Below are 13,561 nucleotides of genomic sequence, written 5' to 3'. Positions count from 1 at the left end.
AATATTGTCCAAATAACATAGGATTTGTAACTGTAGGCACCCCCATCACTGACGTGTTATCCCAGCTCGAGCGGGACAGCACGTCTGAATGAGAGAAGACTGGTTGATTAGGTCTCTCTGTCTATGTCGGGTCCAGTCTGTGTAAAACAGAGGGAGGAGAGAGCTCAGAATTAGACGGAGGTTCCCCTGGTTTGCTGTTGTGATGAAACCGCTCTGTCTGGGTCCCCTTCTTACTCATTTATCAAGAGTTTAGTTTATAAACTGGGAGAGATCGACTTCCCTGTGTGGGAGGAAGAAATGAGAGAGATACAAACCAAGGATTTGGCAGAAATGAACACAAATTAAGACACTACAGACAAAAACAAGGACACTGAGGGCAGATAGGAAACAACCAACCATAGAACATGAGGCTTGCTACATGTCGGACAATTATTAAGTCGGCGTCGAGGGCTAAGGATGGAAAGAAAAAAGCCTCGATAGAGCCCATATTGCAGCTCTTAAACTGATGTAAGACCGGGAGCTTTTAGTAGTTGGCCCTCAATCAAATGAATGAATCAATCAATCGGATCCGGCCCCTACTTTCTTCTTGTGCTGATGGAGTGCCAGTAGTTTCTCCTGCTGGTCCAGTCTCTGTAGGCAGGGCCTGTCCTTTCAGAGTCTTGCTCTGTCTGCAGTCTTTCAGCTGTTTTCTGTCCTGCTGGACCTGCCGACGCAGCTTTCTCTCTCTGGCCCTCATGGACGACACCTCCTCACATAGCAACGCAGCTGGTCTGGAAAACACACACACACACACACGTTACACACACTGTTACAAGCCTAACACACAGGCCTGCATGTTCATTATGCCAGTCATACCACAATGCCACAGCAACATAGGTTGTTTCTCAGGTCTCTCACATTCACACGCCCGAAAAAACACCTGATGAATTGTTCAGTTTGGGCGGTCCCAATTCAGCAGACAGTGGGGCTCAATTCTTTTAAGTATCTCCATAAAGTAAGGATTAATGTATTGTGTACCTTGCGTCTCAGGCCAACCAGACGACTGAGGGTCTTTTCTGGAGTCCAGGATTGAGGGATATGGCCTAGAGAATAGACAAACACAGTTTAAGGTCTAGAAAGTATGGAAACACATCAAGATTTAAGGTGTAGATTTAATCCAGAGCCCTAGGACCGCTCCGCTACCTAGAGCTATAAATGGCCCTTCCAAGCACATCACACACACAGTTGGGAGAGACACACACATTCTCGGACTGTCACATAAAAACAAAAAAATCTTCCTCCGCTGACATACCTTTCTGCTGTCAACACAGTCGGCTGTGTTCTTCTGCGTGGGTCAGCAGTGGCAGACCAGAGTTGGGCATGAAACAGACAGTGTGTACGTGTGTGTTAGGCATTTCCTTGCATGTTGCGTCACGTGCGTTACAACTGTTGTGAGCCAGTATGTGATCATGTTACAGAGGGGCAACCTGCCCCTTTCTCTCCCTGTACGCTTTAGCGATCAAAAAGCCCAGTGTGTAATGTTGGGAGGCTGAATAAAACGGTGTGCAAGCGCAGGATATATTATTACGGGAGGGGAGTAAAGGACTGTTTGACAGCACAGAACCCAGAGTGAAATGAAAGAAAGATGGAACAGGCAGCAGAGCAGTGTTATGTCGGAGCAGGGTGTGAGATGCATACTGCCCTACATTAACGAGCTGCTTGTTCAAAACTCCTCAAGAAGAGAGAGAGGGGGAGTAGAGAGCGAGGAGTAGGGGGAGGATGACAAGAGAAGAGAGGGAGGCAGGAACGCAAGAAGAATGAGGAGGGGTGTAGAAGGAATGACAAAATGAGGAAGAAGGAGGAGAGGGGTAGCATGAAGGCAGGTGTTATAGAGGTTATGTAATAGGTTAGGGTGAAAGGCAGCTTAATTGCCGCTTGTTCCTCTCTTTTAACGCTTTAACTTTAAATGAGGCGCCCTCATTAGCGGCCAATCGCTTGAGCAACGATTTGACTCCTTTATAACATGAACAAATTAGCAGATGAACACATTGCATGTACTAGGTTGGGCGGCTCTTGGCCCGATCCGACTCGGTGCAGGTATTGGAAAATCCTATTTAGGGATGCTGGAGGAGCACAAAAGAGGGCTAAACTGGGTTCGTTAAGAACACCCAAAAACTGCAGCGGAGAGGGGCAACAGGACAGGTTGATTGGGTGTTGGAATAATTGTTTGTATTGCCCTAAGGAGAGGCTGGACATTAAAAAGGCTTTTCGTTGGTTTTGGGAACTGGAGACAAACATAAACAAGAAACGGACACGTTGGTACCCGACGGTGAAACCCACCTCTTTCAACTCGTGAATGATAGCAGATTATTGCAAAAAATCATCTAATGTAGATAGACCTCTGAGTCACTCTAATCATTATTACTGTATTGAGGTTTAATTTGGTTGGTTACCCTGTGCTGTGGACTTGTGTATATATCGGGTGTGTCTGGGGCAAACAGGCTAACTAGGCAGTCTCTTCTGGCTGAATGTTGTGTGTGTGTGTGTGGTTTAGTGGGTAACTCTCTCTCTCTCGCTACATATTCACATCGGGCAGTGGTAAATACCTGCCTGTGACCAACAGAAACCTTTATCTTACCACCTCTCTAACAACACGCACGCTACGGGTTTAGGGTCAACAGTGTGTTGTGTGTGGAATAGGTGAGGAGTGTGTTAGTGTGTGAGGGGAGGATAGGGGTAAGGGATGTGTGTGAGGGATTAGTGAGGGTGTGTTAAAGTGTTGTGAATAGCCGGTGGGGTGGGTGTTAAAATGTGTGTGGAATAGGTGAGGGTGTGTTAAAGTGTGTGAGGGATAAGGTGAGGGTGTTACATGCAATATGATGGTAACCATGCAATAATGTCAATAGAAAAGGGCCATGACAACAGAGCTCCTATCAGACAGGACAGCCTACCAGACGAGCTAGATTTACTTCTATGGCTCAGCTTCGAGGACAGAATAACACTGAAAAAACATGCCATGAGAGTTATCAATCAGCTGTTCCGGACGACTGTGTGATCACGCTCTCGGCACAAGGCGACTGTGGAGTAAGAAACCTTTAAAAAAACTTCTTTGTATAGGGGGCAGCAATTTCACTTTTGGATGAATTGCGTTGCCCATAGTGAACTGGCCTCCTACTCTGTCCAGATGCTAATATATACATATTATTATTACAATTGGAATAATGATAAAAACACTTCTGAAGTTTCCTAAAAACTGTTTTGAATGATGTCCGTGAGGTAATTAACAGAACTTGTCCATATTGGCAGGCAAAAACTGAGAAAGAATCCAACAGGAAAGTAGAATTCTGAGACTGGTGGTCAATGTTACCATCGCCTATTCATTTCCTGTAAGATATGGATCTGTTGCACTTCCTAGCTTCCATAGATGTCAACAGTCTGTAGAAACAACGTGGAAAGAAGCCTCTAGTGTGATGTGGGGCCGGATGGAGGTGTTTCAGCTCCATTGGTCTGGAGAATGCCCCGTTTCCTGGTCATGCGCTTTCCTCTGATATCGCCTGCGTTCATAACTTTACAGACTGAGGAATGGCTCCGGTTGGATTAAGAAACAAATAAGAGGCTGGACCACGCCAACTGAAGGGCTAGTTGCGGAGATGAAAACGGGGGCATAGCTGGACTGTTAGCACATTAGAGCTAGTGCGTGGTGCCGGCACTGGTGGTACCCGCTGGGCTGGAGACACGCATCTTCAAGGCTAGTGCGGGAGAAGGAACAGGGCATACTGGACCCTGGATAAGCACCTTAGGCCTAGTGCGTGATGCTGGAACTGGTGGTACCGGGCTGGAGCGGAAAGGTACTACAGGAGGTGCAGGACTAGGGAGGCACACAGGAGACCTGGTTCGTGGGACTGTCATTCCCAGACGGTTAGCACGCAACTCAGGACGAGCATGGAGAACTGACTCAGGTAACATACCTCCCGCACACGCTCTGTCGGGTGGATGTTCGTGCCTCACGCACAACACAGCAGCTTCCTCCTTTCACTCTCTCCAAACTCCTCAATAAGTCCTTACAGTCTCTGTATTATTTCCATTGCTCACCTCCAGTATTAGCACACTTGCCTCTGGTTTCCCTCCTTTCACGCTGCTTGGTCCTTCTTGGTTGGGTCATTCCTGTCACGATTGTCCATGGGAGAGAGAGAGGAACCAAGGCGCAGCGTGTAAAAATTACCTCTTCTCTTTATTTAGAAGATAACCAACGAAGCAAAAACAACAAATAGATGACCGTGAAGCTCTAACCGACCAAAATGGCAAACATGCAACTTGACACAGACCTAGACATAGAACAGAACTAGACAAGGACCCAACAAAAAACCTGATGCCTATGGCTGCCTAAATATGGCTCCCAATCGAGACAAATGAACGACATCTGTCTCTGATTGAGAACCACTCAGGCAACCATAGCAACCCTAGAAACATACACTCTAACCATAGACAACCCTAGAAACATACACTCAACCATAGACTACCTAGAAACATACACACAACCATAGACACAGCTAGACAACTATACTTAAACATAAACCCAACTACTCTAATAAACCCTAAACCTTACATCCACCTAGACACAACAAAAACCACATACATTCCCATGTCACCCCTGGCCTAACCAAAATACTTAAGAAAACAAAGAATACTAAGGCCAGGCGGCGTGACATTTTCAGACAAGATAGAACGGTCAAGGGGCGGTGTTGCAATCTACTGCAAAGATTGCCTGCCAGAGTTCTGTTTTACTATCCAGGTTGTTTCCCAAACAATTTGAACTCTATCTTTTAAAAATCCACTCTCTAAAAACAAGTCTCTCACCGTTGCCGCCATGCTATAGACCACCCTCTGCCCCCAGCTGTTGCTCTGGACACCATATGTGAAACTGATTGCCCCCCATCTATCTTCAGAAGCTCGTGCTGCTAGGCGACCTTAAAATTGGAACATGCTTAACACCCCAGCCATCCTACAATTAAGCTTGATGCCCTCAATCTCACACAAATTATCAATGAACCTACCAGGTACCACCCCAATTCCGTAAACACGGGTACCCTCATAGATATCATCCTAACCAACTTGCCCTCCAAAATACACCTCTGCTGTTTTCAACCAAGATCTCAGCGATTCACTGCCTCATTGCCTGCATCCGTAATGGGTCAGCGGTCAAACGACCCACTCATCACTGTCAAAACGCTCCCTGAAACACTTCAGCGAGCAGGCCTTTCTAATCGACCTGGCCGAGGTATCCTGGAAGGATATTGATCTCATCCCGTCAGTAGAGGATGCCTGGATATTTTTTTTGAATGCCTTCCTCACCATATTGAATAAGCATGCCCCATTCAAGAAATTTAGAACCAGGAACAGATATAGCCCTTGGTTCTCTCCTGACCTGACTGCCCCTTAACCAACAGAAAAACATCTATGGCGTTCTGCATTAGCATCGAACAGCCCCCGTGATATGCAACTTTTCAGGGAAGCTAGAAACCAATATACACACGGCAGTTAGAAAAGCCAAGGCTAGCTTTTTCAAGCAGAAATTTTGCTCTGCACACACAAACTCAAAAAGTTTCTGGGACACTGTAAAAGTCATGGGAATAAGAACACCTCCTCCAGCTTCCAATGCACTGAAGATAGGAAACACTGTCCCACCGACAAACCACATTATAATTGAGAATTTCAATAAGCATTTTTTCTAGCGGCTGGCCATGCTTTCCACCTGGCTACCCCTACCCGGTCACCAGCACTGCCTCCCTCTGCTACTCGCCCACTCCTTCCTCATTTCTCTTTCTCCCAAATACAGTCAGCTGATGTTCTGAAGAGCTGCAAAATCTGGACCCTTACAAATCAGCCGGGCTAGATAATCTGGACCTTTTCTTTCTAAAACTATCTGCTGAAATTGTTGCCACCCCTATTACTAGCCTTTTCAACCTCTCTTTCGTGTCGTCTGAGATTCCCAAAGATTGGAAAGCAGCTGTGGTTATCCCCCTCTTCAAAGGGGGGACACTCTTGACCCAAACAGCTACAGCCCATATCTATCCTACCTGCCTTTCTAAGGTCTCGAACCAAGTCAACAAACAGATTTACCGACCATTTCGAATCCCACCATACCTTCTCCGCTATGCAATATGGTTTCAGGCTGGTCATGGGTGCACCTCACCCGCTCAAGGTCATAAACGATATCTTAACCGGCCATCGATAAGAAACAATACTGTGGCAAGCCGTATTCATTGACCTGGCCAAGGCTTTTGACTCTGTCAATCACCACATCCTCATCAGCAGACTCGACAGCCTTGGTTTCTCTAAATGATTGCCTCGCTGGTTCACCAACTACTTCTCTGATCGAGTTCAGTGTGTCAAATCGGAGGGTCTGTTGTCTGGACCTCTGGCAGTCTCTATGGGGGTGCCAAGGGTTCAATTCTTGGACGACTCTCTTCTCTGTATACATCAATGATGTCGCTCTTGCTGCTGGTGAGTCTCTGATCCCACCTCTACGCAGACGACACCATTCTGTATACTTCTGGCCCTTCTTTTGACACTGTGTTAACAACCCCCAGGCGAGCTTCAATGCCATACAACTCTCCCTTCCGTGGCCTCCCAATTGCTCTTAAATACAAGTTAAAACTAAATGCATGCTCTTCAACCGTTCGCTGCCTGCACCTGCCCGCCTGTCCAACATCACTATCCTGACGGCTCTGATTAGAATATGTGGACAACTACAAATACCTAGGTGTCTGGTTAGACTGTAAACTCTCCTTCCAGACTCACATCAAACATCTCCAATCCAAAGTTAAATCTAGAATTGGCTTCCTATTCCGCAACAAAGCATCCTTCACTCATGTGCCAAACATACCCTTGTAAAACTGACCATCCTACCAATCCTCGACTTCGGTGATGTCATTTACAAAATAGCCTCCAAAACCCTACTCAATAAATTGGATGCAGTCTAATCACAGTGCCATCCGTTTTTGTCACCAAAGCCCCATATATACCCACCACTGCGACCTGTTCACTCTCGTTGGCTGGCCCTGCTTCATACTCGTCACCAAACCCACTGGCTCCAGGTCATCTACAAAACCCTGCTAGGTAAAGTCCCCCTTACTTCAGCTCGCTGGTCACCATAGCAGCACCTACCTGTAGCACGCGCTCCAGCAGGTATATCTCTCTGGTCACCCCAAAACCAATTCTTCCTTTGGCCGCCTCTCCTTCCAGTTCTCAGCTTGCCAATGACTGGAACGAACTACAAAAACTCTGAAACTGGAAACACTTATCTCCCTCACTAGCTTTAAGCACTAGCTGTCAGAGCAGCTCATAGATTACTGCACCTGTACATAGCCCATCTATAATTTAGCCCAAACAACTACCTCTTACCTACTGTATTTATTTATTTTTTGCTCCTTTGCACCCATTTTTCTATCTCTACCTTTGCACTTTTTTCCACTGCAAACCACAACCTTCCAGTGTTTTTTTACTTGCTATATTGTAATTTACTTCGCACCATGGCCTTTTTTATATTTTTATTTATTTTAATATTTTTTGTTTGCCTTCACCTCCCTTATCTCACCTACTTGCTCACATTGTATATAGAACTTATTTTTCACTGTATTATTGACTGTATGTTTGTTTTACTCCATGTGTAACTATGTGTTGTTGTATGTGTCGAACTGCTTTGCTTTATCTGGCCAGGTCGCAATTGTAAATGAGAACGTGTTTCAATTTGCCTACCTGGTTAAATAAAGGTGAAAATAAAAAAAAATAAAATGAAGGCCTGATTCACACAGTCTCCTCTGAACAGTTGATGTTGAGATGTGTCTGTTACTTGAAACTCTGTGAAGATTTTATTTGGGCTGCAATTTCTGAGCTGTAACTCTAAGGAACTTATCCCCTGTAGCGGAGGTAACTCTGGGTCCTCCTTTCCTGTGGCGTTCTTCATGAGAGCCAGTTCATCATAGTGCTTGGTGGTTTTTGCTACTGCACTTGAAGAAACTTTCAAAGTTCTTGACATTTTCCGCATTGACTGACCTTCATGTCTAAAGTTAAGGAGGGACTGTCATTTCTCTTTGCTTTTTTTCAGCTGTTTCTGACATAATATGGACTTGGTCTTTACCAAATAGGGCTAAATTCTGTTATACCACCTCGACCTTGTCACACACAACTGATTGGCTCAAACTCATTAAGAAGGAAAGAAATTCCACAAATGAACTTTTATCAGGCACAGCTGTTAATTGAAATGCATTCCAGCTGACTACCTCATGAAGCTGGTTGAGAGAATTCCAAGAGTGTGCAAAGCTGTTCAAGGCAAAGGGTGGCTACTTTGAAGAATCTCAAATATCAATTATATTTTGATTTGATTAACACGTTTTTCAGGTTACTACATGATTCCAATAGTGTTATTTCATAGTTTTGGATGTCTTCACTATTATTCTACAATGTAGAAAATGTAGAAATAAAGAAAACCCTGGAAATGAGTAGGAGCGTCCAAACTTTTGAATGGTACTGTAGATCTTGTAAATACGGAGGCCAATGTGTAGCCCCCCCCCCCCCCCCCCCCCCCCGCGCCTTAAATCACATGAGTACCAGCACCTATTTCAGTCCAAGTCAAGCACTGGACACACACAAGCCTGTTCAGAGTGAGTCAGCATTGGCCTGTTGTTACGTTGCTAATGCACAGGAAATGTTTTTGTGGGGATACCTAATTGAATCACTGTAATAAGACAACATCCTTCTTCCTCCATTAGCCTCTGGTGTGTGTGTGATGTGGGTTTACTGCTGGTGCAGGACAGGGCGGAGAGATAATAACCTGGCTGTCACTGTGTTGTTGAGGTCAAACGTGCTCAGTGACGTTTGACCACACACACACACACGATGTCCACATCAACAAACCACACGTGATTGAGTTGCCACCTTTCTTAACTCTTAACTCACAGCATGCTACTGAAAGTGGCTAATTAACGCTGGATCTGGCCAGAAAAGTCTATAGGCACAGCAAGTGGTCATTGCCAACCTAGAGGCTATAGGAAGGAGTCTGCTTTCATATTGTGTGTAAAGTGCACAATGGCCCTTCTGGCCTGTGTGTCGTCCTAGACACGCTTGGAGGGAAAAACCACTCATTCCTCTGTGAGAGAGCCGAACACTGGCTCACTATGCTGTCTGTAAATTGAGTCTTTCTTCCCTCCTAAACGGTGACACACTGGAATGCAGAACATTAATATGGACATGGGTGGGCTTCCAGAATTCCTGTCATTGCTTCTTTTTTCTTTGACCATTATGAGCTTTTTGTTGCTTTTTTTCAGCTCCGACCATATCAGGCCAGGCAGATGTGTGTGTGCGTGTGTGTGATTGTGCAATGCGTGTCTGTGTGTGCGTGTGTGTGTGTTAATGGTGAAACAGCAGTGTCCGTTTGTGATATTACAACGACAAAGAAGTTTCTGCAAACAACAAAAACATTTTTTTAATTGATAGAAGACGGTGGTGGGGCGGCCATCGGTGCTGTTTCCCCCTACTGCGGATTCCATCTTTAATGTTGGTACAGAAATTATTACTAAGTATGATCAAAACTACAAACTTTCACATCATCGTGAAAAGGGTCTTTAAACGTGACTGATTCTGCACACTCTGCCTGTGTCACGGTTGTGTGTGGAGAGACGGACCAAGGCGCAGCGTGCTCTGAGTTCCACATATTTTATTAAGTGAAACTTTGAACAAAACAAATAAAGAAACAATGAACCGTGACTACAGAGGTGCTACATGCACTTACTCAAAACAAGATCCCACAAAACACAGTGGGGAAATGGCTGCTTAAATATGATCCCCAATCAGAGACAACGATAAACAGCTGCCTCTGATTGGGAACCATACCAGGCCAACATAGACATAAAACAACTTAGATTAGCCACCCTAGTCACACCCCGACCTAACCAAAATAGAGAATAAAAAGGCTCTCTATGGTCAGGGCGTGACAGCCTGCTGTAAATGATCTCAAACATGTGGCTTGTTTCTCTGTGTCTCTACAGCAGCCTGGGCCACGGTGCAGGTGAACATGGAGGACAGAGTGGAGGTGTTTCTGGGGGACACGGCCCAGATCACATGCATGTTCACGGTCTCAGACAGCCCCGACAACGTCATTATCCAGTGGTACATGGTGAGTAGTCCCACACACAAACACATGAACATGGACACACGCGCACACACACGCACATTAGCYTGGTTGCAAAATCTGTTAGTGCTTTAGCTAACTCTGTTAGCAGTTGGCTAAAGGACCAACAGATCTGACAACCAGGCTAACATATCCCTTCCATCTCAGATCCATGTTTCACAAATGAACACATGCTCTCTTAGCTCTCTGGGCTGATTCCTAACCTACATCTGTACATTTATTCATCAGCTAACATTGATGTAAATGGGAGATTTACATGGGCACAAATATTTACTTTACACCYATGGATCTCAAGGATTCATCCCTCTGTCTCTGCCCTGTTTTCCAATTGACTTTGACAATGATCTTCGACTTGGATCGTAGATCACAAAGACCAATGTCCGCTTGAGGATCTACTACGGAAACAGCACCATGCAGGTAGTCGACCGGGGCGGGCAGTTCACAGACAAGATCAGTGTGAACGGGATGGGGAATAGCAGCGAGGTGGTGCTGACCATCAGGGACGTGAAGCTGGAGGATGAGCTAGAGTTCATCTGCCAGGTCAACGAGATGTCAGCCGGTAGCGAGGAGGGACGCACTATGCTCAAGGTGTTCGGTAAGAGTGTGATGCACCCATTCCTAGGGCCAGTTTCCTGGACCCAGATTTAGCCTAGTCCTGGACTAAAAMGCATGTGGCATGCTTATAAAGCTTCAGTATTCTAGCTACTGCTCTCTATTTGATGTCATCCATTGTTCCTCTAGTGTCACCTGATCGTCCAATCATCACGGGGGAGGAATCTGGGATCTCTGTCAGCAATGAGAACCCATCAAAGGTAAAAACGAACAAACAAAAACCACATTGTTAGCGATAGACAGTGAGGACGTCAGGTTATAGCATGGGGATAAGGTAAGGGCTTGTAACTTTTGAGGGCTTGTAACACTGACATTTAGCAAAATGCAAAGTATGTCGGTTTTATTGTAAAAAAAAAAAAAAAAAAACATTGAGCTTTTTATCCCCGAAATCGAGCACATGGTTTTCAGGAGAAAAGGGTTTACACTGACCGTGTAACGTCATTTTTCTCCACAGATGGGGAGCTGTGAGGCTAAGAACGGCTACCCCAGGCCCAACATCACTTGGTACCGTGACCGGGGCTCACTGCAGAACACGCCAGGCGGTGAGTACTACTAAGGCTTGGACCACAGTGTCCATAGACACATTAGTATCTACGCTATGTGAAACAGAGTTGATAAGAACAGCTGWCAATTCCACATCTGCTTCATGCTCTTCCTGCTTTTTGTGCTGGCAACGTGACAATAAACACATTTAGAATGTTGTAAACATGCCTCGGATCTCACAAGGAATAACAAGCATATTTTGGGGGTTATCAAAGATGAAAAGCAGATTGACGTCAGTCAGGAATTTGACAGTGCAATTGAAGAACAATGATCAGTGATTAGTATGACACAGATCGTGCCTGTTGGAAAAATAGATGTCTGTTTCATGTGCCTGAATATGAGATGTGGCTGTGGAAAATATAAAAAATAGAAAACAAAAGTAAGTGATAGTAAACCACCCCATGYATTCTCTCCCCAACCTGGCCATTGGGGATACATCAACATGTGCAAGCAGCTACACTTCTACAGTAACTCATGTTCTCTGTTTTCCATATGTGCTGCATGTCTCACAGAGGTCAGTGTGATGACCCTGGTCACCAAGGAGTCCAGTGGTCTGTACACTGTCCAGAGTGACCTTCACCTGAATGTCGTCAAGGAAGACAAGGATTCGTTCTTCTACTGCGAAGTCAGCTACCTCGTCCCTGGTGGAACCAAGATGACTGAAACCAACAAGATCAACATTACTGTCTACTGTGAGTCTACTGTGCACCCTCTTAATGTGTCCCCCCTCATATGGAGACAGTAGAAAACTATACACGTGCACAGTCACAGACGTACACAAGTACAGTGCCATCTCAAATCGTGTTCAGTCTCAACGAGAAGCATGAATCGTAAATACAAGTAACTATGCTACAGTGCAACGTTTTTATTTTCTGACTGTTTGTGCTGTCGCCACATGTTTCTGTCTAGTTTCTCTTGTCCTGTACTCTACGTGGCCATACTTGCCACTCTCCAGGTCATATTTGTCAACGAGAATTAGAATCTTGTTGACTTGCCTGGATAAATAAAGGTTCAATCAAATGGATGTAAAATCTCTTCAGATCCAACCACTTCTCTTGATGTGTGGGTGGAGTCACCAAAGGGGCGTGTCAAAGAAGGAGACACAGTTGAGGTTCATTGCCGTGCCGACGGGAATCCTCAACCACCCTTTACATTCATGCACAATATGGTAAGAAACCCTTGCCTATCTCCTAGTCCCATGTAAAAATGTTAAGTAAAATGTGTCCTGTGTCTCCAACTATAAACAGAACCATATACATTCATGCATGTGTTTACTGTAAGTGATTGGATGGGCCTAAACCTCTGGATGTGGACTGTGTGTGTGTGTGTGTGTGTGTGTGTGTGTGTGTGTGTGTGTGTGTGTGTTTTTGTTCATACACAACACTGTTGATGTATGTTATAAATGTCACTGTCTCTCTTTAGGAGGAGCTGAAATCTGAGCCGAACGTATTGGTCCTGAAAGACGTGACGCGGCAAAGCAACGGCAACATCACGTGTACAGCACTGGACCTGGACACGTATGAAGAAATCCTAGGGCAAACAGAGCTCTTCGTCGACTGTGAGTGAGACATTACTCTGGTACAACTTTCCTGTACTTTCCGGACATTTCTGGGACGTTAGTCATTGTTAGTAGCACCAGGAGTTGTGATATGACCGGGAAAAACTTAGGGCCCTCTTTGTGGTCTTATTAGTAGCACCAGGAATTATTCCCTGGCTCCGGAAAAACTCCTGGCCTAATTATTGCAGTAGTAGTGAAATGTAGTGTAATGTAGTGCACTGGTCCTCAAACTGTGGGTCGCGAATGTGAAACTGAATGTGAACAATGTATACCATTGCCCCTTCGATCTGGTTACTAACATTGGCCTACTGTATATATAGCAGTGTAGCAGTGTTCATAACATTGGATGTTGTGTGTCCATAGATCTGGACCCGGCTGTGTTGATTCCCAAAGACACCCATGTCATGGCCCAGGGAGAGGAGCTGAGGGCCACATGCAACGCTCTGTCCTCCCTGCCCACACACACCGTATGGTTCAAGGTAAATTACAGTAGCCCACTGAGTCAAACGCTATACTCCTACACAGTTATATTAGACTATGTTACTGTATATTTCATCTTTAGAGGCGATCGAGCTATGCTGATATTTAGTATTTATTAGGATCCCCATACTCTTCCTAGGGTCAACACAGGGTTAAATCAATTACCTTACAACAAAACACAACAACAGCCTACATCTTCA

At 45.2% G+C, this 13,561-nt stretch overlaps 1 protein-coding gene across 1 annotated transcript in view; it reads left to right on the top strand.

Moving 5' to 3' along the window:
• The window catches only part of LOC111949700 (cell surface glycoprotein MUC18), a 56,423-nt gene that overhangs the window by 27,381 nt on the left and 15,481 nt on the right, over positions 1-13,561 (top strand). The window contains 8 exon segments of the mRNA XM_070433982.1: positions 10,026-10,153; positions 10,532-10,763; positions 10,910-10,980; positions 11,235-11,322; positions 11,836-12,015; positions 12,364-12,491; positions 12,746-12,881; positions 13,245-13,360. Of these exon segments, the coding sequence (XP_070290083.1) occupies positions 10,026-10,153; positions 10,532-10,763; positions 10,910-10,980; positions 11,235-11,322; positions 11,836-12,015; positions 12,364-12,491; positions 12,746-12,881; positions 13,245-13,360 (1,079 nt within the window).

Source organism: Salvelinus sp. IW2-2015, linkage group LG22 (genome assembly GCF_002910315.2).
Source record: "Salvelinus sp. IW2-2015 linkage group LG22, ASM291031v2, whole genome shotgun sequence".
Classification (NCBI taxonomy): domain Eukaryota; kingdom Metazoa; phylum Chordata; class Actinopteri; order Salmoniformes; family Salmonidae; genus Salvelinus; species Salvelinus sp. IW2-2015.
Note: the sequence above shows the minus strand (reverse complement) of the source record. Positions and strands in the feature narration are given on the sequence as shown.